The sequence below is a fragment of the Gavia stellata genome, chromosome 11 (assembly GCF_030936135.1).
Source record: "Gavia stellata isolate bGavSte3 chromosome 11, bGavSte3.hap2, whole genome shotgun sequence".
NCBI lineage: Eukaryota > Metazoa > Chordata > Aves > Gaviiformes > Gaviidae > Gavia > Gavia stellata.
This window is the reverse complement of record NC_082604.1, coordinates 9,896,717-9,921,853: the sequence shown is the minus strand read 5'-3', so window position 1 is coordinate 9,921,853 and position 25,137 is coordinate 9,896,717. Positions and strand designations below refer to the sequence as shown.

The 25,137-nt window shown below is 42.2% G+C and overlaps 1 protein-coding gene across 4 annotated transcripts in view; it reads left to right on the top strand.

Moving 5' to 3' along the window:
- Positions 1-25,137, top strand: part of PAX3 (paired box 3) — a 78,218-nt gene that overhangs the window by 32,251 nt on the left and 20,830 nt on the right. For 2 of the 4 annotated variants that reach the window (XM_059822561.1, XM_059822560.1), the window contains exon 5: positions 21,481-21,686. In XM_059822561.1, the coding sequence (XP_059678544.1) occupies positions 21,481-21,686 (206 nt within the window). The remainder of the gene's footprint in view (positions 1-21,480; positions 21,687-25,137) is intronic. The other 2 variants (XM_059822562.1, XM_059822563.1) reach the window with 1 other exon arrangement.

Sequence of the window (25,137 nt, the reverse complement as noted above, 5' to 3'; positions counted from 1 at the left end):
TCTGTTCTAACTTACTGGGGGTAGCTGTATTTGCCTGGAGCAAGGAGGATTAGTGCATATACCAGAGGGGTTGTTCACTGTGTTGTTGGGTAGCATACCAGTTCAATAGGCTCTGCTGATTTTAAATTTGGTGCATAGGACTGAAAAAGGAAGCAATAGTCTTCATGTTGTGAATGGAGCAAAGACAGGGTGGCTGGATGGAGTCAGCTGAGCTGGGAAAAGAAAACGGAAAGCATTGCAGTAAAGTCCTGTGGTGTGCATTATCTATTATTTGAACATATGAAAAACAACTTGGTGTTTGCATACCCTGTTCCAGGGAAACTTGGAGAGTCAGGATACCTGCCCCAGCACCCCAGTCTCAGTCCTGTGAGCTTCAGGGAGCTTTGCTTCTTCCTCGGACTTTGGTTTCAAACAAAGCAAGCCCTGGCTGCAGAGCACATCAGCGGGATGGATGCTGCCTGCAAGGGCCTCGCTTGGAGCAGGTCTTCTGTCTTTGCAATTGTCTCTGCTCATGGTTTAGTCCTACAGAAGTCTGTCTGATTGCTTGATCCAGGGGAGCAGTCAGGCCCGTAACCCTGAAAAGACTCATCCAAAAATCACATTGTTTGGGGTATGTTCTGTTCCGGAAGGCGGAAAGCGCATTTTGTGTCTTTTCAGGCATGCATAAGGATTAAAGAAAACCCAACCCATGATTGCTGCTGTTTGTCTGGTAGGGTTTCCTAGATGCTGTGTGTGTGACTGAGGGCCTGGCGTCCACTGGGTGAGTGTGCCTCAAGGCTGGAGGCTGCCCTGGCTGGGACAGACAGCAGGGAAGGAGATGCTCCCAGTTCTCAGCCTGGGGACCTGATATGCGGAGCAAGCGCTTGGGATGCAAGTGCTTTGGATGCGCCCCTCAGGGCAGCGGTGGGATGCTTGGAAGCACAACGTTTCTCCTCTGGCTTTTCCACCACCTCAAAGCAGTTGCGTTCACCCACTGCAGCAAGAAGTGGAACCTGAGCATGTCGTCTTCTGCACCGGCTTCTGCCTCTCCTTGTTGGTGCAACTGCCTTGATGTGTCCCTGCCCTTAGATTTCTTCAGTGAGTGTTGGTTGGTGGTGTGTGGATTTGTTTTTTTTAAATGCAAAACTTAATTTTTAATTGCATTTTCTTGGAGCTTTTGGGAAATATTTTTGCTTAGCAAGAAAACAGAGCAGCTCTAGGAATATAACATCATAATTGCTGAGGCTGTACTGCATTTTATGAACAAAAATAAAGGCTAGTTGCTTTGTTTTGTGAAAACCCCTCATTTGCTGTGTCCCAGTGCTCCTTCTTGAGACTGGAGGCCTTTTATTTGATGGTGTTCCTTACCATACACTGATTGCTATAATGCTATGTGTGCGACGTACACTCGATACATCATCTAAGCGCTGGAAAGCGTTCGTTCTCTTTGTGCGATCTCTCAGTCCTGATGTAAAACAGGCAGAAGTGCAGCAATTCCTGCCATAATGTAACATGATTCCAGGAATTAGAAATTTCCATCTCGGAATGTACCAGGAAGCGACAGCGTGCCTCGGCCGGTGGGGATGGGCTGGCGGCAGGCTCCTCGCCCTCTCCTTTAGTACTCAGTATGTGTATATGGCTGCTAAAACAGAGGGTACGGAGTGTAGGAATATACGTATATATATTTTTAAATGAAATAAAATATGTATGCTTTTTTGTGTAGACACAGAAATTTATTCTTTCAAGAAGTAAAAATGCCTGGTGTTGGCTGGAAACTGGCACCAAGTACCTCAGCCGAGGGGCTGGATCCTGCTGACGTGGGAATTGATGGAAGTTTTGCTACTGGCTTTTATGGCTGTGGGATCACATCTGAAGCGTGCTGTAGAGTTATCTGAAAAAAGTTGTGAAGCTGCAGAAATATACAGATAAATCTGAAAAGCAGTGCACAAAAGGAGGCTTTTTAGAACACGTTATTGTTTATGGGGCCCTTTTTTTGAAAAGTCAAGGCACTTGAGTATTACTGGGAGTTTCACAAAGCTTGAAAACAAAGACTTAGACTCTAAAGGAGTATCATTAGGTATCTTTTGTACTCTGGAAAACCACTAAATGAAATAAGCATCTGTTATGAGAAAAAGTTAAAAAGAGAGGAGAAATGCTTAATAAAACATGACCAAAATTAATTATTACTAGAAAATAAGTTTTTTCCACTTGCAAACAATTGACAGGGTTTAGGAATCAAGTCTGGGGTCAAAGGGTCTTGATGGCCAAGTCAAAGGGCACCCAGAGATGTATATTAATGCATGTCAGCTTCTAGATCCTAGAGTCAAGCGGTAGTTCATAAAAGAAACAAGGCATCTTAAGAAGAAGTGTTATTAGCAAACATCAGGTCAAAGTTTATCTTTGGGTCAGTGTGTACCGGAGGGTCATCCATTCATGCTGCTAACACAGGCGTTACCCTTAAAGCTGCCTTGGTGCAAGGTGTTGAGGGGAAAATAGAAATATGAAGTTTTAACTGAGGAAACTTGGTAATTTATCAGAACACTTTGCAATACTGAGACATAAATTGAGGCATCCTTAATGGAGAAGAGGAAAATGGGGACTGTATTTAAATTATTTTTGGGTTATTGGTTGTGGTTTTTTTTTTACTTTTCAAATCAAAAGCCAAAGCATACTTTTGTTTGGACATAGAGGATTCTCAGCAATATCTGTGCACTCCTTCCTGAGTCAGTAGAGCTGATGCTATAGGGGACAGACATGGCTTTCTTTTGAAAGAACCAGTATAGCCAACGTCAAACCCTTTGATGTGGAGGTATTGTAAATCTTTCCACGTGATTCTTCCTGGAAGCCATGCATTTCCTAAGAAGCGTGTTGACCAGTTCATCCCATTTACAACGCTACTTCTGCAGCTCTGCTTTCTCCTCTTCCCACCGCCTTGGGTGTGGGAACCCCGGCGCCCAGGGCAGCCGCGGCCGGGGGCGCTCCGCCACTCAGACCTGGAGGAATGCTCCCGCTGTGCCGGAGCACACAAAGGCTGCCTACTTGCTTTGACGAGCCCATGCTGCAGAAAATCCTTGCAATCTTTTGTGCTTCGTGGTGTTGACTTATTTTAGTTCCACGCTAAGATGCGCCCCATTGAAACAAGCCGGGGGGGGGGGGGGGGGCGGGGAAAAAGAACACATTTTTTTTAAATACTGTTATTCTGGTGCCTTTAGGAGGCACTTTGCCTGACTTTCTAAAGAGATTGGTTTGAACAGTGCAACTTTGGTTATGCTTTGGGGGGGAAGAGAAGAGCATAGTTGTAGGAATAATAAATATGACTGTTCACTAAAGCTGATTATGTTTGCATTGAATGGCGATTAAAATATAATGTGCAATGATAATTCGGTATTTCTGTGACAAGAAGTGACAGAAAAGAGATTATCTGTTACATTTTTACATGCGTAGTGTGAATATTGTAGCCCTGAATTGTGTGTTTAGTACATAATATTGTGCCCTGGAAAGTCCTAAACTCCAGAGACATCAATTAGCATAATGGCAAACCTTGATGTGCTCATGAAAACAGTAATGTCTTTGCTGCTGTTCAGTGCAGTTATACCAGAATAGTTCCAGCCTCTTAATTAAATCTTTTAGTAAATCTTTCTGAATTTTGTGTTGGTAAAGTATATGAGGAAAGTCATAAGAAAAAAATCTTGAGCCGTAACAGACAAGCTTAATTTTTTTTTTTTTAATGAAACACACTTACTGTCGGGCCCTGGCAGTTGGACAAAACAGACTTTTCTTGGGAGTACATCATATTTGCTAGGAGAATTTTCCTGACTTGAGCTGGAATTCCTGGTTGGAAGTGGGAGAAAGTGTCTGTCTCCTCTGCTGTGAGCAGGGTAGCTCCCTGTCTCAAGGACGGGACGTGTTTCCCTGGCCCTGAGGAACAGCTGTAACCAGACATCTTGGGGTCCTCTCTGAGTTCCTCCACTTCATCTGTGTAACTACCCTCTGTTGGGCGTTAGGACGCGTGCTTGGGGTGTGGCAGAGCCAAGTTCAAATGCTTGGGGCATATTTGGGGGGTGGTACTGGAGTACTGTTGGGTTTTTGTTTGTTTTTTGATTTGTTTGTTTTTAAGCACTCATTGGACCTTTTGAAGAGTGGGAGTGGAGAAGGAGCTACTGCGGGGCAGGCGTGTGCCTATCTCTGGTCTCAGAGACTGTCCAGTGCACAGTTGGTCTCCGCTCTAAAGCGTCCTGAATGAGTGCCATGACCACACGCCTCTCCCTCTAGAGACAGATGATTCCCTCTCTCTTTCCATTTTTCATGAAAAACTTTAACAAGATTTTGTTTTTCCGCTAGCACAGAATGGGGGAGGCTGGGGGAGAAAGCTTGGAAGCAGAAATGTGAAATGAGGAGAAGGGCAAATATTCCCATCCTCACCAAGTTGCAACCATGGTCTGAAAGCATGAAATGACATGAATTAGAAACATACCCAAACGACAGAGCAGCTGAACCTTTGCTGGTATAATCTGTCATGGCTCCACTGAAGTTAGTTTGAAAGTCTGTCTGTTCCTAAATAGGTGCAAAGGCCTTCCAATGAATTGTGTGTTACCATAGGAAATCATATTAAAGGGAATGGCATTTTAGGAGTCTGCAAGTCATCACTTCTAGTGGTAGCTGCATTGAGTTTGATATAAACACTCAAAAGAGTTTGCAGGATTGACTTTAACTTTGTGAAAATATCTCTACTGCTAAACTGTGAGTTTAAGCCCTGTAAAATACTTTGTGCTAGAGCTTGGTCCTGACGGAGCTCTGCTAATTAATGTGAGCTAAGTGCTCACCCCGCATCATGGGAACAGACTCCTGAAACCATGCTGTACGTGGGGTGCAAAATTGAGAAAGCCAAAAGTTTGTTCAGTGTGTTGGTGGACTCAAAGCCTGAGGAAGAGGGTGGGAATCTTGGTTCCTTCAGCGGCTCAGCAGGATCAAATTTACTTCTAATTCGTTCTTCCTAATTCTTGTTGCAAAAATTTACCAAATAAGCCCTTGGATTTATCAGAAAAGAATTAGGGGCTTATCTTGCTCCTAATGAAGCCGACGGCAACATCAGTTTACTGCAAGATGATGCCCACTAACGTAATAAACAGTTACTTTAAAAGAGGAAAACAACTGAATGCCAATTAAGACAAGCATCAGAATGACAATGTTCCATTTTTCCACTGTACAGAGAACGATTTATGGCCAAAGGATTACTTTTGAAATTGTTTTGAATTCTGCCCTTTAATTTATTAAATGAATCCTTCTTAGGAATTTGATTGCTAATTCACTTTAATTTAAAAAAGCCCCACTGTCGTCTTTGGATGTAGGCAGAGCCCTCAGGGGTCTATAAAACTGTCAATATGGCTGTTAATTTGGGTTTTCTTTTTTTGCCTTATGGCTTAAAGCTTAATTGTGAGTGCTGGGAAGATGCCATGGTTTTGGTTTGCAGGGACTCAAACAGCATCTTATGAATTTCAGATCCCATCAGAAATCATAGGGACCCTCCTGCTGCTGCTGCCATGTCAAGCTGGAAAAGCTGCAAAAATCTGGGGAAGAGCGGGGGTTTGCTGGAAGTGAGTCCCACCTGGTTTTCATGCTGGAATTGGAGATGGGCAAGAACCAAGTGCCTTAGTCTAAATGTCCCTCAGCTTTGGGTGGGTCTGGATCCAGATCAGGATCTGAACTTTTTGTGCCTCAGGCTTGTCTCTAATTGAAGCCATGCAAAACCACACATTTCACATGACTTTGATGCAAAACCATAAATAGGCCCATTTTTTATTCAAAACAAAGTCCAGGCTTGCTTAGAAAGATCACAGATCTTCTTCTGAACCTTGACGGTCCCAGGTGGTAATGAAAATTCAAGTCTCCAATGCAATAATGTTCCTGGAGGGAACGATGCTTGTTTTTGTCATTCTAGTTAAACGTGTGGCTGCTCTGAGACAGGCAACGATGTCCCGCTCGCTGCGAGTTGGTCAAAAGATGGTCTAGACTCTTCCTCACAGAAAGCCTAATTATGATTCTTGTTTTAGATCCTGATCAAAAATCTCATGGCACTTATATTGGTTTTGTGTCTTATAGAACAATATAGGAAGGATTCTGAGCCATGTGGGATTGAAAAAGCAAGACAGAGATGACCATGGAAGCTAGGACAAGGTTCTGTTTTGATTAAACCACTTTTGCAAACTTTTTTCTTTGGGCAGTCAAATTACAAAGAAATATCTGCATGTTTGAGTTTTGAAAAACAATTCTGGATGTTTGAAGGAGACTTTCAAAGCAGTGCCGGGATTTTAGCAATACAAATTCTGCTACCTTAACAGAACAGCATGACTGTTATTAATTTTAGTGGCAGAGGCAGACTCTTTGAAGATCGCAATATGAGCATTCACTGTTAAGTTATCCACTGCACATATTGGCTAATCCATTTATATACGATGATACATGTTAGAATTAAATGAATGTTGACCAGAGCACAGCCTAGGTCAAAGTTTGTGAGGAAGGTATTATTTGGTAAATGCCCTTAGACCATGATTTGGAAAGTCTAACTAGAGTTGCCACCAAAACCATCAGAAATGTTTCTAGGCCATCTGTTGCTCAGCCGCTTGTTGTTATTTGTATTGCTATGGTAAACAGGAGCCCTGCTCATAGACTGCCACTGTGCTGGGAGCTGTACCAACACAGCTCTTAAGATGTCCTAGTGAAAAGGACGTAATGGTGTAAGCATATGGCGGTGCACCAGACATCTTCAGACTTTAAAGCAGAGATAGTGGCTCTCGAGCTCTGTGGTGAGCAGTGGTCTCAGCCCACTGATACCTGGACTGCAGCAGAGATGTTGGTAAGCTGTTGCAGCAATGAAGCCTCTCTGTTTATTCCTATCAAATTCAATGTCTGTAGTGACAAAGAATGTTCTAGGCTTCTGCTGTGAGCCCAAAAGCACAACATTATGTGCTACCAGGGACAGAGAAACATGGATTACTTGGCCAACAGTAGATGAAGGCAAAAAGTTCACCAACATGTCTTTCGCAGAGTACCTCTCTTGCACTTGTTTCTGTGATTTGAGTTCCCCTTGGACAGCATTAAACCTGGGACCCTGGACTTCCTCACCCTGCTTTTCTAACAATAAAAAGGAAGCCACTTAGAAAAGCTGCAAAAAGCTTGTTTCTCAGTTGATCTCTGTTTTCCTTTGCAGACACAGGAGGCTGGCTGGGAGCATGCAGCTTTTATTCTTTTCTGTCTCTCTGCTATTGTGCAGAGTGCATTCTGGCAGAGTCCCCCGTATGCATCTGGGACATCTGTCAGGCTCTGTCCGGCCATGTTGCAGGCCAAGTTTTGACTTCCTAATCTGTATTTGACACTTTGATGTGGCTCTCAGCAGGATTTGACCCAAAGCAGACAGAGAATTGCATCTCACAATCCATGGGGTGTGAATTGAGGAAAAAATTAACATTTAAAAAATTTGCTGTCAAATAGAAAGTAAGTGCATAACTTTTGCTGAAATTCAGTGGGTGTTGAATACTTGTCTTCTCTAAGCTTCCTAGAAAAGCCCACCAAAATACGTACTACTTGTCTGCATAAGTAGGGGTAGGCGGGCTGTGTGTTAGTGGTTGCACCTCTTCCAGTACTCGACACGGGGGTATTTCTATTTCAGACTGGACTTACGAGATGAGAGATGGCTCTCATGCAGCCAAACCCAAGCCTGCTGGTTTAGGCTCTGTTATGGTTTCATACCGTGGCAGGCAAATGCCAAGCACCCTGGAGACGTGAAGAGTCAACTTTCAAGAAACCCTCTTGCTTTTGAATGTGGTGCAGTATTAGGAGGATTTCAGTGTTTTCAGAGAAATTAGAAACAATGAGAACTACTTTTATTTCCACCTAGAAAAGCTTTCTCATGACATGTTTTACTGTGGAGCATTAAGACTCTCACTTGCAGTGTTACTGGGCGCCCAGCATCGCATGTGCGAGTCTTTGCAGGCTGCGGTGCTCTGTCGTGTACGAGTGGAACAAACAGGGACTCAGTTCAGTGGTGCCATAGCACTGGAAGGCAAGGTGAAGCAGGTGCCAGAATTTTTATAGCTTTATAGTTCACATAAAGCTTTCCCCAGATCTTTTTTTAACACCCCTCCTCTTTCCCCCATAATGTTGAGGACCTCTGGGAAACAAAGAGAACCTTTAAATAGGTGCTATCAATTAACCCTACAGCCTAACAAGTTAAGATAGCTGATTTTACAGAGACCAAAGATTGTATCTAAGAAACTAGGCATTTTAACAACTTTTCTGAATTCATGTGTTTGCATTTTGGTAATTTTTTTTTTTCCTACTTTTAAACATTGCAAATCTGTTTGGGACCACTTTCATTGTTATCTTAGAGAATTTGCCCTATTTCTGGAGGGTAAAACCATCAGCTTTAAGGAAGCCATTGATTTTCGGTGTGTGGGAGATCATCTAACAATGAACTCCTCTTCATGCTCCAAAAAAAAAGCACAGGCTGTTTCATTGGGTTCCCATCTGGGAAAAAGGAACTAAATTAAAGTCCATCTACCTTGTGTCTTCTGTACGTGGAAATTCCTGATACCTGTGGGTGATTGAGGGCTACATCTGAGTCTAGAGGTTTGATCCAACTGCAATGATGAGATTTGCATATAATATTTGGGATGAAGAACTAGATACTTTCAGTGTCTCTTACACTGGGAATGGCAGAGAGCAAATGAGTGATAGTATGCGTGCTTTTGTACTTGTGTATGACTTAAATACTCTCCGTTTAGACAATCACGTGACTTTAAGTCATCGAATCTCCAGGTGCTTATGTTGTAAGGACACTACATGCAACATGCATGTATCGCGGTACTGCCTTGATCTGTGTGCTTGGGATATGAAAGGTCCTACAGCACACCTGTACCTTTATAAAACTAAAGCTGCCTTCTTTCCTCTCCTTGTCTTCATACCAGATGGCTGTTACTGTTGGTCTTAACAGAAGGTGTGTTTTGTATTTTTACACACGTACGCACTGTTTGCAGATTATTCCCTACTGTGCATGCACTTACACACGTACTCTGTAGGTAAGGTGTGCCTGTAGTACGTTTTGGCAGTGGGAAGGATCTGCATGTTGCGGATAGTGTGTGTGCTCCTTAAGTCTCTGGAAGCTGAGAGAGGAAAAATACAACTCTGATTCTTGGTAGGAAAGATTCTGTTCAAAAGTGCTTAATAATCTGTCAAAGTTTTTTTTATCAGGTGTGCCAGCAAGTGCAGTACTGCAGGGCTTTGAGACATTTTGGCATCCCGTAACACCTTGCGTTGTGCAAGAGTGAAGAACTGTAAGCTCGACTTGGAAACAGCAAGGCAGGGTGAGATGGCGTGAGAATGGAAAATAACCAGAAGTTAGTGAGAACTGGGGATCTGGCACCTTGGGTTGCGTGTCTTAGGTATCGGACCTGGGAGGCTGTAATTGCAGGCGGGATGCAGGAGTTATTCTGCATGCTTGACATGTTGCAGAGGTATAGTATTGTATCTATACTGCTTCACAGCTCTTAATAAATACAGGGTAGATTAGGTAAATGGCCCAAGCCAGTCTCAAATCCATGAGACTATTAGAAACTGAACAAATATCTAAGCCCCAGTCTAAAATTTTATCCCTTTCCTCAGGTTCTTCAATATTTTTGTTTATTTAAAGGCTTACCTAAAACTTTTTAGGAAAATCTCTGGATCTTATATTCTGCTATTTTGCGCTGCAGCAGAGAAAGCTGGGAAATGGACAACATACTTAGTAGCAACTAAAACTCTGTGGTTTTAATTACTAGTAATTAAAAATAAAGCCAACCACTGAACATACACCCCCCCCAAAAAAGAAAAAAGGGGGGGGCACCCCACCACCCCCTCCCCCAACCTTGAAAACCCTCATCACAACCCTTTGCCAAAAGCTGTGCAGTAGCTGGGGCTGACTCTGCCCCCAAAGCCTGCGTGGTGCCGGCAGCAGTTGGGAGCCATCAGGCGTTTCGCAGACCCTCCTCTTGGGGACTGCTGTGGTCTGTGGGTTAAATAAAGGTTGGGTAACACTGGTGTAGAACAGTTCTCTAAATATCTGTGGGAAATATATTTTAAAATAGAGTGAAGGTACTTCCCTATCCCCCAAAAATCAAAGCACCCTTATTTGTTGCTTAATTTGCCTGGTTTATTTTATTTAATTTGCAGCTTTCTGGGAAATGTTTTGTAGTCAAGTTTTGTTGGGAAGTGCTTAAAATCATAGTTCCTTTTAAACAGCTACAAAATACCATGGTGAAGTCTGCTAAAATTAATATAGTGAAGGCAGTAGTTAGGCTGACATTTTATATTGGCGTAATAATGTAGGTATTATGTAAGTTGTGCTCTGTGCACACCGTGGATTGCACACTTATCGACACACACATTTCATTTCTTATTGTTTTAAATCTTTGTTAATGTCAGGATTATATAAAGGGGCTTGATATCAATTAAAACTTTATTTCATTCTGATTCCTGAACAAATGCTCTTTCAAATAAATAATATTGTGGGAGAGGGAAGAAAGAAACAATAGAGTCATAATGTGTTCTGCAATGTTAGTGTCCAAGCAAAGCCTACAGGATATACCAATGGGCATCCTGCTGCTTCTGTCTTTCTTGTATGGAGGAATAGTTCAGAGAAGCTAGTGTGTTTATCTCACAAAATTTGGGGCAGAGTTACTTCTTCAGTTTTTGGGGCTGTTAATAATTCAGAGAGACAGTTATAAATTTATTGTTAATATCTGTAGAGGTTTCCAAGAAGATGATGTAAGCGTGTATATGTTTTTAGTCAATTTTTGACATCTCTACCGTTAAGCATTCACCAGCGACTATCGTTCTTGCAGGTTTTCAAGAGTATTTATCAGCATCTGTCAACAAGTAGTAAATGAGAGCAAATGTATGGGAATTACATGTGTCTGTAGTGTAGAGAATGGATCAAGAGTGACTCCCAGCTGGACGCATTTGCCATGCTGTAAAGGTGCGGTGGGGCTGGCTGCAGCCCAGCACGGCACATCAGTCCCTTCTGTTGACTGCTCTGAAGTTGGCTGATGTTGGCCTTTTTTCTATTTTTCTTATTGGACTGAAGAATTGTGTGTTTTCTTCAGAAATTAAGCTCCCCATGTTAATTTTTAATAGATAGCAGGCTGTATACCTTGCTTCATTATTAGCAAATCACAGCGTTAATCTCTTTATATCACTCTGTGTGTGTGCACGGAACTCTTTTTTTTTTTTTTTAAATCACCCAAATTTCAGTTGTTTCAATGTCTGCCTAAAAACCAGAAAATGTCTTGCTTTAATTTCTCATGTCCACTTATAATCTGTAATATGGCGATGGTATGGTAAGGTGGCATCTATGAGCTCTAATAGCTTTTTGTGAGGTTTTTTTGCTCACGTTTCCCCTAACTCGAGCAGCCTGGGTTATTGCATAGGTGTTGCACCGTGAGTTCTAAGGTGACAGTCACTGGGAAGGGTAATTAATGGATGATGCCGGGAGCTCACTGGCACACAAACACCACAGGGCAAGAGACAAGGAGAATCTGCAGGTGACCAGCTCTTGGATGGACTCAAGTTAATTACTGTAATGGCACCACAGGCAGTATAACGAATGAAACAACATTGTGTACTTCAGGGAGTCTCATGCACCAAGGAGTCCTGCACCCCATGCTGGCGCCCAAGGCAGGAGCTGGGAATGAAAAACCCCGCAGGAAGTAACCCAAAGAGGTGCTGAACACCCTACTGCTATGCCATTGTAACAAGGCAAAGGGTCCTTTCATCCCAAATACTAGAACAACTACAAGGGCAGAGACTGTCTTTGGCCAGTGGGACTGGAGGGCTCAGTATCCAGTAGAACCAAGTCCCATGACAGAAGATGATGGATTTTGAGGTCAGCACCCCAATTCTTATGTAGTTGTGATGGGAGTGACCTTGAGTTACTAACAGATTTGGCTGTAAAAGAGGCATTTGGCAGGAGTAGGTAGTACCTTGGAAAATCAATCACAGGAAAAATATCTGGTGAAAAATGTAACCTTTTTTTATTGACTGAAGTCTGAAAAAAGAAAAAAAAATTATGTCAGCACTTTCAGTTTTCTTTCACAAAAAACCCAGCAATCTTCTGCAAAGTAAAGTGATTTCTAGAGGAAGTGGAGTATTCAATGACAAAATCCAATACTCTGTTTTAAAAAAAAAAAAAAAGTCTGGAAATATTTTGGCTATTCCAAGTCCTGAGAGTGATAAATAGAGATGATCATATAACTCAGTTTAGCTCTTTAGTAGGTAAAAGTGGCTTGAGGGGTGGTCTGGCTGCAGCTGTGGGTTTAAGAAGAGATGATAGCCTTGATTTCCCATAGAGACTTTGGGGACGATAATGTTGACATTGAGATGAAACTATCTACAACAGCTTGCTCTGTCAGTGTTTGTCTGGTTTGAATCAAGGATGTATTAATTCAGGTGCTAGAACTAGTTGAGAGAGCTAGGAAATGTGTTAAAACATTCTCAAAACTTTTAAGGTTAAATTTCTATACAACATTTTTTTTCTTCCAAAATGTTTAAGCCATGCTACGAGTTGGTCAAAACCCAGTGAAGCAAAGCAGAGCTGTTTTCGAAAAATGCTTGTAATCTTTTTCCGTCTTAGTGTGCCCAGTAGGTTTGATCAGCTTGTAAAACTGTAGGAGTTGCGTTTGCATGCTGCTGTTGTAAAGGATTGAGCCAAATACAATTTATAGATTTTTTTTTCTTTCCTTCTGAAGACTCCACACTGCCTACACAGTGAGAGATTGCTGACAGCTCAATTATTTGTAGTGCTTTAACCTGCTCGTACAGTCTCATTATTTATCCAGAGACTCCTTCATTTGCTTTATTTAATTTCTCAGCTGACAAATTCCATCTCCCAGGATACTCAGTGTTGTCAGTCTTAATTGGTTACCGATCAGCTCTTCCATCAGCTGATACCAGCTTGCAGACATGATGCCAATCTTTAGTATGTTTTGGGAATTTTACAAGAGAGATTTAGCTTTCCTCTTAAGTCTCCCTGTCTCTTATATTAAAATATCACCTAAACTATCAACTTCTTAAAGGTTGTTGAGAGTAAACATCATTTGGATTTGAGTATTTAGTTTCCTTCACATTTTTCTAAATTTAGGAGACAAAGTTTTTCTTATTTTTTGAGTCCTCTGGAAGTTTTTCCTTGAAATCTCCTAGTGTTCTTTTAAGTGAGAAGACAAGATGTTGCAATGCTTAAATACAGTACTCATGTTTACAGCGTTACCACGGATGCTCCCTGTGGGAAGGGTTGGAAAAGCCCCCGGATATGAGCACTCGTGAGCTCCCGGTGAAAATCAACGGGATGCGCTTGTGACTCCTCTTCGTGCTTTTCAAAAAGCCCTCCTCCCCACGTCAATAGGCTGTATTCAGAGAGACGGTCCGGGGTGACTCGGAGTCCAGTGACAGTGTGATTGTACAGGTTCGTGCTGGAGCGCTTTGTCTGGGGCCTGGCTTGCCCTGGTCTGTGTGACTGACTCAGGAGGAGGGGGTCTGTTTTTTCTGCCCTGCCTTGGGCAGGTTTCGTGGGCTATACATGCCCATGTGTGTGCACTACCTGTACAATAGGATCTGAGTGCTAACTGCAGTTCCTTTTATATTTAGTTTACAACATAAAATAATAGTAATTCCCAGTGCAAATTTGCAGCAGTGAAACTTGAGAGTGGGATCAGGCCCACATGCAAAGCTCTTAAGTACTTTAATGTTACTTGTATCAACAAAACAAATCTCTTTTTGGAAGGAGTAGGTGGGGGAATAAGAAGAGATTTTTGTAGTTGTATTTGCAGTTTCCTCTTCCCTTCCTTTCACTCTAGAAATTCTTTATCCTTTCATGCACAGTTGAGAATTAGCCATTTATTCTTAGTGCTGGCGATGCAGTCTTTGATATTTAAAATGGAATGTGTTCCTTTTTGATGCTCTGTGGTTTTGAATGAAGTACATGCTAGCAGATTAATGGTGCAGAACAGTTAGACACTGGCCATTTTTTTTCCTTTCCACATTATTTCATCATTCAAAAAAAATTAAGTATACTTTTGAAAAGAAGAGACTGAATTGTGTATCGTTTGTGCAGTGAAATTGTTTTCACAGTGTTGTCATCCTCTTCTAAGTTGAAATTGTTGAATAGCTATGAGCTGTCACATTTTTTGTAAGTTAAAACTGCATCAAGCTGTGCTGACAAAATGTCCCTGCGTAACTGTTAATATGCATTGTCATTTTAAGCATGAAACAGTTTAGCTAATGATTTATCTCTTATAATGCAGCACTTGGGGCAGCTGTATGATTTGTCTCTTTAGCAAGTCAAGTAATTTCTTTAACAAAATGTTAAGCACAGATGGGCCATAGGCTGTCAGTTAACCATTATTGTGCATGCATCTGCTTGCCTTCAATGCACTGTTTTATGTATTCAGCCACTTACTTAGGCACAGCTCTCTGAAAAGCGGAACCTACTCTGATTGGCAAATAAAATGTTCATTTGTCTCTTCTTCCTATTGTTTTGTTTTGGTAACACATGTCAGCAGCTCAATTACCCAGTTCATTAACAGCTCCCAATGGACATGATGGCCAACCCATGATAAGGAGGGCGATTGTGGCACATATGGTCAATAATAGCCTGTCTCTTGGTAATTGTAAATAAAAGTCACTGTTGGCCATTTCCTTTTACTGCAGCTACTGTTTTCCTTTTCACTTCGCTGTACAAAGCACATTTCTCGATGTGAATCAGCCCAAACGAAATAAAAATACCATCCACTTCTCTCAAGAAGATCACTTTTGTCACTGGTGGTTTTTCCCTTTCTGTGCTGACTTTCAGCTTAGAGCTCACAGGAGATGGGGCTGCTCTTTTCCAATTCCAGTAACCGATTAATTACTCTCATTAATCAGTTTACTTAAACAGCAACATATTTTCTTCCCATTTCTGTTATTCTCTCACTGCAGAATTTTGTAAAGAGCCTGTGGAGTTTAAAAAAAGCTATTTACAATGTTTTTGTAAGTATGCCCTTTGCAAATAGCAGTGGTTGTCAAAGGAGTAATTGAAGTGTGACTTAATCCTTGTTAGATGAGCGATATTCATGTCTGGAACAGAGGCTTGCTTTTTGGTTTCATTTCTTGTTTCCTAATATATCATAGTCAAAATGCCAGTAGAAAGGGTTAAAAGCAATTTTACTACTTGCGATTATTTCACATTGTACTAGGTATTCTGTTGCTTTCTAGCAAGATTGAGAATTTTCTCACATATTTGCTGATCCTAAATTTTCACTTTTAACAGGGAAATAGGAGTATGTAGCAGCTTTAGTATGTTTTATCTCAAACCCACCGAGAAATCTTTTGTGGCTTCTTGTTTTGTTCTTTATGTTTTTTGAAATTTGCTTTTCCTTTTCCTCTCAAAGAAGAGGACTCCCAGCTGCTAACAAATTTTAGGCTGTGACCTAACAGGGTGAAACTTGGCGTGCCTGAATCTCTGTCCTCTGCCTCTGTCCTCTTACCCTGTGGACGGTAAAGCACAGAAAGTGAACAGTGAATTGAATAAAATTGCAGCTCTGAGTCGCGGTAAACTTGCCAAAAGTGCTTTGGTGGGAGCACCACAACCTAAAACTTAGGGGTGCTTTTCTAATCTTGGGAGCCTGCTTTATCTTAGGTAAACAAGGCATTCAGTCGTGGCGTCTTGAACAGCTCACAGGTGGCTGAGGGGTGACTCCAGACCCCCTGAGCTCGTACCCCGCTGCCTGCCATATTCATAACTAATCTGTAGTCTCCACCCAGGGCTGCGGGCACTTGGGGAGTTGTTGAATGTCAGAGTTTATTTGTCCTGTTTTGATTAGCACAGACCTGGCAGGGTGTATTTTCTTTTTAATGGCTTCTTGCTGTGACAGTGACGTTTCGGGAGGAGGAGAGGGGAGCCCGGCATCACGTTTCCCCAGGCAAATACAGCAAAATGAAGGGTTGGTGCACTGGGAGGGAGGTATTCCATCGGCTCCGGAGTCTTCCTTATATTTTGTATGCAAATATGAGCCTGGCCCTAAACGGGACTGCTCAGAGGGGAGGAGAGAAGGTGGGGGCTGTTAGTAGGAAAGAAAGATGCCATTTCATTTTTCTGTGGACTTTATTTTGAGGAAAGAAAAGGACGCCTGACGTGTTTCTAGTCCGTTGACGGTTAAAACGCCAGCTGCTGAAAGCCTACCCCAAGACAAACAAGGATCCAGGGAGGAATGCACTGCTGGCCACCTACCTCTGCTCCCAGGCCTCGCAGCAAGCCAGCGCCGGAGGTTTATTTAGCGAGTGCCTGGGGTGGCTGTGACGGCCCGCATCCTGGGACGGTTTTCCTGTCTCTCGCTCCCTTTCCTCTTTAATCCATCCACAGTATGAGGGAGGGTTGCGTTTGAGCCCCCTTACCTCTGGCAGGGAGAGGCAGCCTTGGAGGGACGCCTCCAGGTGCTGAGGTTTGGGGAGGGGGCAGCTTGGATTAACCCCTGCTGTGCATCCCCTTCACCCTGGCTGCCCTCCCCGGCCCCCCGGCCCACCGCCCCCCTCGCCTCCGCGGCAGCCGCCTTTGTGCCTCCCGCATCCTGCCAGGCAGGTGTCAGAGCCCTGAATGCGGGCAAAGGCCCTGCTGATGGATACCACAGATGGAGCGTGGAAATCGGTCGAATAGGCCTCAGCCACAGGCCATTTCTTAGGACCCAACAAAAGCCTCCAAATAAGTCAACAAAAATCCCAAAGATCACAAAGAGAAAGTGTCATTCGTCATTTACTGTGGGTTTGTGTGGGGGTAGCAGCCCTGCTGCACTCCTCCTCGCCTGCACCCGAGTAAACACGAGGGAGGTCACTCGCGTTTCTTTGGGCGTGAAAGGCTGCGGGGATCAGGCGGCCGACGGCAGCCCCGCCGTACCCGCGGCCTCCCGGTGCAGGACGCCCCGGTGAGCCCCGAAGCTGGGGGTGCCTCGGCCGCGGCCTTAAGTAATAGAGATGTGGCACGAGGGGGAGAGCCTGTGAAATTAATCTTGCGTAAATAAAGAAATGGGAAGATCTGGGGAGGGCAGCTAGCAAATGAAACCGCCACCAGAACCCTCCCTGGCTTTTGGTATATTGATTTTTTTTTTTTTTTTTTTTGGTCTTATTTTAGGAAGATCCACAGCTAGACAGAATTTATCTAGGCTGGGCTTTTATGCATACAGGAAGAGGCTGTGTAATATTTGATCAAAAAATTTCACAGTGACTGAAGGATTGCCAGAGAAGTTGTGCCTTTGCAGGTCACAGAAAGATAACCTCTCTGCCTGCGTGTGTCAGGTGCTCTGTGCTGCAGCTGTAATGTATGGGTTTTAAATGGTTGTCATGTTTTTGTTATTTAATTATTCAAATGAAAAGTCTTGCTGAGAGGTAGAACAACCCACAGAATGACCTCTTGTGTGTTATTTTGTTGTTCGGTTTTTGCCCCGACATGTCTATTTATGGTGTTTGGAAAAGGGATGGTTGCGGAGCTCCAGGTGACCGAATGCCTACGACACTGGAGAGAGGTTTTTTTGCACATCGTGGTGATAACCGGCATGCGGCATTTCCTCAGGCCACCAGACAGGTCACGAGGGCTTAAGGGACAAATAATTGCTCTTTAATTCTGTAATTCCTTCTTTAATTAAACTTCATGGCTTAGCTAGTGGTAGTGCTTTTGGCTGCCTCTCCCATTTTGAGCTGTGCAGTAAGGGGGGTACCTGTCACCCCGAGGGGTCTGGCCAGGGATCTCCCAGGACACTGGTGAGTCTCCTTCTTTCTCCTATTTATAGCTCAAGGGGTTGGAGTATTAAGATCATTAGGACCACTGTAGAGGTAGTGATACACATGTCGTGTCTCTGTGGAGGTGATGGAGATAGAAATAACCCAGCTAGAAACTGACCACCTTTATCTGTGCTGAATAGTATCCTTTTATATCATGGAAGTCGGTGGATCTATTAGTGAGATACTGCTTAGCAAAAAGGCAATACGCTATGGCGATTAAGCATATATAAAATAAATACTGCTTTTTTTAAAGGCTGAGGTGTGTCCAGTTTATGTGCTTAGCCAATACTCTGACTGGCTTCTCACCTACATAAAAGTCTATTAATGGTATTTTAATAGGAAAAAAATAAGAAAAATATTATTAGTTTCAAGGAAGTTTTTAAAGAATATAAATAAAATAGTGCAGTTATATATAATATAACTAAATATAAATAGTACATATCTGTACTACAAACTGCATCTATCATTTGAGATTACGTTTGTCTGATTTTAATACTGCAGAGCAGACAAGACAAAGGAACTCAATGTTTTCAATAAAGCTGCACATAGCAGCCAGGCCTGGCAAAGGGTAACACCAATGAAATCGGATATATCAAATGGAATGCCTTTCATATCTATGTTTTCTCTCTACTTTAATTTTATTACTTTCTCTCTAAATGTTTGCACTTGATTAGACGTGTTGTCCTGGACTCTTAGACACTTGGTTCAGTTTTTTTGAGTGGTTTACCTTAGCACCTTTCATAAACTGCTTAATGAAATATAAACTTAAAATGAAAATTAAGTCATGAATGCAAAGTGCAGGGAACACAGGATTTTGCTAAGTCTTTATAAAACATTTTTTGAAGATAGTTACAGGTTTGATACTTCCCACCCAGTTGTTGAGGGAATTAACTTCAGAAATTTAGCAATAAATATCCACTTTAAATGGCACAGTTTCAGCTGGCTTTTTATAGGCATATATGTAGATGTTTGAAGAAGTTCCATACATACATGTAGAGTATCAAAGAAGGTCTTGAAAGAGTTCCTGAGACCTGAGGATTTGGCTTTTTTTTTTTTAAAAAAAAACACCACAACCCTCTCATTGTACACTATCAAAGACAACTTTTGTCAGAGAAGTTGTCTCAAAAGGGACCTTCCTGAGCTTTGCTTCAGGTCTTACCACATCAGGTATGGTCAGAGTGCAGTGCTAGCCAGTATGACCTTGTTAGCATGGCTGGTGTGATCTCTTCCACTAGTCTAGCTTGTCAGCAATAGCTGTTCTGCTTAAGGTGAGTGGTTTGTATCTGAGGCTAACATTGGGAAACTATATTTTAAATATCCTATGTTTCTTTTTATTCTTGAATAGCAGCATGAAGCCATCCTGGAGGGTTGTTACATGGCAGATGCTGAGGAAGGCAGGTGTCACTGATTCACTTGGGATCCCAACTGAGAAGATTTGGGATTTGTCGCTAGTTCACACAATGTGTTATGTTCATATTGGAATGCCCTAGATTGCCTGTTTAATAAGGAATGAACTTGAACTGTTTGGGATAGGATGTTTGTGCTGATTCCCGTTTGTTCTCAGGAGCAATGTTCTCAAGAACCAGAACAGCTTAATCCGGTCTTACTTGGGACAAAACTTCCATGCAAGTAAGAGACTCTGGGAGTTGGATGTTTTCACAGTGCGTTGATGCTGAACTCTATGGGAGTTTCTCCTGACGTCCTGTGTATGTTGGATACAAAATATTGATGGCGTCTGGACAATGAAGATAGCTTTCACATAAGAGCCTCTGATCTAGCAGTAATTGTTCCTTTTTTGGTATGCAGAAGTTCATAAACTCTTCAGCTGAGTTGTCTGAAAAAGCACTTTGTCTTCCTCATGCTGTAAGACCAAGTAAACAGATTAGCCATATTTATTAGTTCAGACAGCTTGAGTGAAATTGGAAATGTAAGATAGCTAGAAATGAACATGGTGGGGGGTTTTAGTTGGAGCTTGAGAAACAGCGATTTCTTTTTGGCTTTGTGTTCTCAGTTACTTCCAAATAAATCATGTTAAGAAGATTATTTTAAATCAATGTCTATATCAATAATTTATTTGGAATTATTGAAGAAGTAGAAGCAATGCTTGTATTTCAACTGAACAAGCAGTTTCAGCATCATTGGGGAGTGTCTGCCCTCTTTAGGTGGTTTCCCTTGGAAGACTCAGGCAAGAAGGAATGCTTGTCGCCTGGGACAGCAGCTCATGCAAGTGAAGAGTGGCTTTGGAGGTCTACTCTTTTGGTTCATTACTGTTTGTGGGAGAAAGAGAATGTGGTCTGGTACTGGAAGAGGCTTTGCTGCCTTCACAGCTGTAGCTATGGGTTTAGCCACGGCTGGGCTGTAGCCGGAGTTCACTCAATTGCCAGGGAGCACAGGGGAAACAAGCAGTGAGGCCAGGAGCTGTCTGTCCCTCTGTGTGTGTGATCTCATTCTCTCCACGTCCCTGAAACCCAGTAAGAGTTTCGGTTCTGATTTCTCTTTAAACTACTGATCCCAAGAGTCGGTAGCCCCTTCCTGGGTCATGGACATGCTGTATGGGATCTGTTTCTTGCTGACTTTCCTTAAGTACCGACTCGGGGCGTGGTGTGAGGGGCCTTTGGTCCAACACAGCCTGGCTGTTTTGCAGTCACATCCTGGACTGTTCCCTGGAAGCTGAGCATCAGCACATCTGCGTGTAGCTGTGCTTTGGGCTGGAAAACCTCCCGAGGTTAGGAGGAATAATGAGGAAACCTTAGACGAAGGAAGCATGCAGTCCGTGTATTTCAGCTGTGGTCATCGCATATGCTGGAATCTCCTTACTTTAGTAACTGGAAGAGTCAAGTCAAACTATTGTTCTGAGCTATTCTTACAGGACTTCTCTGTGTAACACGTGTCTCAAAACGTTTTTCTTTTTATAGTAACACTTGTCTGGCCTGTCCTAAGGTTATGTTAGGTAATCCTAAGACAGGCAACAAAGTCGCGAATGAGTAGGAATGTTTAAATGTGTAAAATACTGTTCAGAGTGTAGGACAAATAATACACATGACATGAAGTAAATACTTGATTGTGTATGAGAATTAATTTCTTCAGTAGCAGTCCCCATACCTTTGTAATCACTTCCATAACCATTTTGGCAACAAGGTTCTAGTGATGGATCTATAGAGAAGGTCTCATGGACATGTGTCTATAGAGTTGGAATGTTTAAGTTATAACATGCTGACCCATGTGACAAATATTTGTATCTGTTTGCTACTTCAGGGAAAGGAACAAGGCTGTATTGCTTGTCTGGTTGCTTGGGACTAAGCAGTACTGCTCAAGTTTTTAAAACACTTGCAAACTGCTGGAGGAGTTAAAACAAAGAAACCGAATAATTAATTTACTCAAAAAGATTACTAGAGGTCCTTCAATATTTGTGGGCCAGGAAAAGGTGCTAAACTCATAGTTGGACTCTTGACAATTCTTTATTTGAGCACATTTGCACAATGTAACTTTCAACTCTGATTCGTTTATCACTTTTCTGCTTTTTTGAAGTTTGCCTAGTCAGTTCTGAGTCCTGGGGAAAAAGCAGCTTTTCCATATGAGAAGATACCATTGATTGATCCAATATTTTGCTTTTTTTTTTTTTTCCTCAACAAAAGCTAACTTTCATCTTTAATTTTTTTCTCTTTTGAGCATCAGCACCCCAGTCTGATGAAGGCTCTGACATCGATTCTGAACCAGATTTACCTTTAAAAAGAAAGCAGCGTCGTAGCAGGACAACCTTCACAGCAGAGCAGCTGGAAGAGCTGGAAAGAGCTTTTGAGAGGACACACTATCCTGATATTTATACCCGGGAAGAACTTGCGCAAAGAGCCAAACTCACGGAGGCTCGTGTTCAGGTATGTACTGAAAAGCTGCCTAACAAAGGTAACTTTCCTTTTCTGTTAGCGTGTCAGGTCCTTTTATAGTCTCGTGTGATCCTACCCTGGGCTAGAAGGAAAATGTGAAGCTACATTGTTTAAAGCCTTAGAGGTTTTTGCATCTGTACATGGACATTGGTTTTCCAACTGTTTAAGGCAACAACTGCTTTGAAAAAAGTTTTGTGTTTTCTGCAGTAATTGTTCCATACCTACCGTGAATACAATACTGAGCCTTTGGAGAAGAAGGTCTATTATTCCAGTTTGTTTATTTTATGCATTTGACAGCACTGTGCATATAATCAGGTCAGCTGTTGTGCCAGTTTATAGTTATTTAACTGATTTCATCTGTTGTTGTTTGGGTCTTTCAGGCATTAACAGAGGAGAGAAAAACATTTTAAAAAGGACAATGTGTCTATAGAGCCATGCAAGTGAGCAGGGTTACTGGTGCAGTATCTACAGTTTACTTTTAGGTTAGCTTTTGAAGTTGACTTGATTTAAACCTTGTAATATCTCTTTTATCCCCGCTGTCAGTTTAATTCAAAAGAGAATAAACCCTCAAATAACTGTTAGGTCTTCACAACTTCATGTAGATCTGGATTGTCTAAAACAAGCTAATGTGCTGGAGGAGTAAATGATGGACTTGATTTAAATTTAAAAAAAAGCATGAACCTGGATTTTCAGATGTCCAAAACCAGGCAAATAGCAGCCAAATAATTCTGGAATAAACTGTACCCCAGAGTTCAGGTTCAGACAAGGACTTACTCTGTTTCGCGGCACAGAAGCATGTCCTGTGAAATGTTTAATACTGCAGGCAGAATCCTCTGCTGCTCTTTCACTACTTGACATCTAAGACTCATTTGGAAAAGCATGCCCAGTTTAAATCAGTCTGAGTTGCAAGTGTTCGTAAGCAAATGTGTGCTTGTGTGACAAGCAAAATGTTGTAGCTTGTGATCTAACCAAGAATACAGGTGAATTTGGTGGCTTTGGTGAAACTCAGTTTTTGTTTTGACCTTTGAAGCTCATCCTGAGGCATTCAGACTCTGCAAACTGAAATAAGCAATACAAAATATCCCTCTGACTTTTTAAGACAAGCATGTCTATTGCAGCATGGCTGTGTTATTGAGTATCTGCCCTGAAAGGTCCAGACTTTTTCAGTTTTACCTGCTAAATGTTTTTGCAGAAGACTTCACACCACATTTCTTCTAAGTGTTTGTTATGACTGTGAGAGAAAATCAGATGTACAGATGAATTTGTCTGGAAGGCAAACTCAGTGGTGCATGACTCTCTCACTTAGTAAACATGTAGGAAAATGCTTGCAAAACAGCTTCATATATAGACTTGGGTCAGGTAAGACCAAATCAAGCCCTGGGAATCATCCACGCACAAACATAATAAAGATAACTTCCTACACAAGTTCTGTTAGCAAGACGAATGGGATCTAGGATATGATGTTTTGGGCTATGTTAGCTTCAGTGGAAAAATACGATAAAGTGAAAAAGACCTTGTTCATGTTTTTCTAAATCAATGACCCACAGCTAGAAGAAAAGCAGAACTCTCATTAACATAACAGCTGTCTTAATGTGGCTTTAACCCTGTGACTTTTTACATTCCTTATGGCTTCCTTGGTTCCCTTGAGACGCATCCTGTCTCACACCACTCCTATGATCTACAGCCTCACGAATTCCCCAGTACCTCTGACATATGGATATTTTACCTAACCCAGCATGGAAGAAAGTTCCTAGTCAATCAATGATTAAAATACCAGAACAAAACCTTTCTGGATTAAAGATGAGCTGGGGTTGAAGTAGCCAGCCTGTGGGCAGTTTCCTAGTGCACTCCATCTGTCTGGTACCCTTGAAGCCTGGCAGAGTGATTTAGCAGTGGATTAAGGGATGCAGGATTTGCCTTATCAGCATTCAGCACCTCTCTATAGCCCCTTAAAATAGCCACCTATGATGGGCATGAAATAAAAGACGACCTGTGAAAAGAAAATAACCCGAAGAGACTTGAGGCTGAGAGGGCTGGATAGCCATACTGATGTAGCATTCAAGCTTTCTTTTAGTCACACTTCTTTTTTGGTAACAGTATGACAGAGATCAGAGATACCAAATTTTATATGGATATATACACAAAGTTATCTTTGACTGCTTCCCGATCAAGCACCATCTAAAGAGGCTAGCTCTTTGCAGCCTGAGTCTGGCTGAGCCCAGAAAATTATTTTCTTCTCTGGAACTATAAGGACTAATTTTGTAGAGTTGTTTTACATTGTCTAGGAAGTTATTTAATTGATTACAACTGGACCGACCTTGCTATTCCCTCAGTCTCTCCATGTAGCGCTCACATCTCATGTTTTGTTTTTTCTACCTGGCTGCCCCCATGCTTCCCCTCTCCTTCTATTCCCCAAGGCGGTCTCTGAACACCCGTGAAAAGAAGAGTCTTAAACCGCTGAATCATCTATTTTCTCACTTTCCCCCTGTTGAAAGGTAACCAAATGTATGTTTCTAAGCTAGTTGGTTGGAGGGGGGTGGAAAAAGTCGCCTCTGGGCTGAGATCAAACTTAGAACATTTCAGCCCCTAAGGGGAATTTCTTTTGAAAGCTACAGGCAACTGAAAACAGACTTTACGCTGTGAATGTTATTCATGGACTTAATCGTGAGGACAGGAAGGCTTTTGGGGAAAGAAGTGTTGCAACAAACTCCACGTTGCAAGAGTCACCAGATGTGTAACTATAATCATTGCAAATACTTCAGCGCTGGGTGTAATAAGGAGTTAAAATGCCCCCTGCAATTCCTCCTGCAGCGCCTTTCCTTTCAAGGACCACTGAGTCTTTCTCCCCTGTGTTTGAGCCTAGATGTCATGTGGAGCCAGGACAACCTCTTCTGCTCCCTCTTCCAAAGGCACCTGGCTCTTTTTGCATGTTAGATGCAGCAGGAAGGGGAAAGTTCTTCGGTCTTGTGCATTCATCAGATACAATTCAGAAACATAAGTAAAGTCCCAAAGGATGACCCTGTATTTAAAAAAAAAAAAGTAATATTCTGGGAATGTGAAGTTAGATTCATATATTGTGAGTAAAAATCACAACCGTGCAGTGCTTTACTGGTCCAGTTTAAAACCTCATTAAAACCATCATTAAGTTGCAGTGCAGGCCCTTATCTGTGGCCTATTTTTACTGACTCAATCTGAAGGTGAATTCTAGAAGTGAAATTTTCCCCAGTGTAGATAAATATCAAAGGCTCTTTTGGAGCTTCAGAGCAGTGCGGTTATGGGTTCTGTAACAAATAGCGCGTAAGGAATGAAGTGGGCAGCATCTTTTTCTGGCCACCTTTTGATTCCCACGTCAGGCTTATTTTTAGACCTGGATGAACTGGGTGAACTTTGGCAGCAGCTTGGAGCCTGTTTCAGATTGATGGTGGAAGGTGTTTAATTCAAT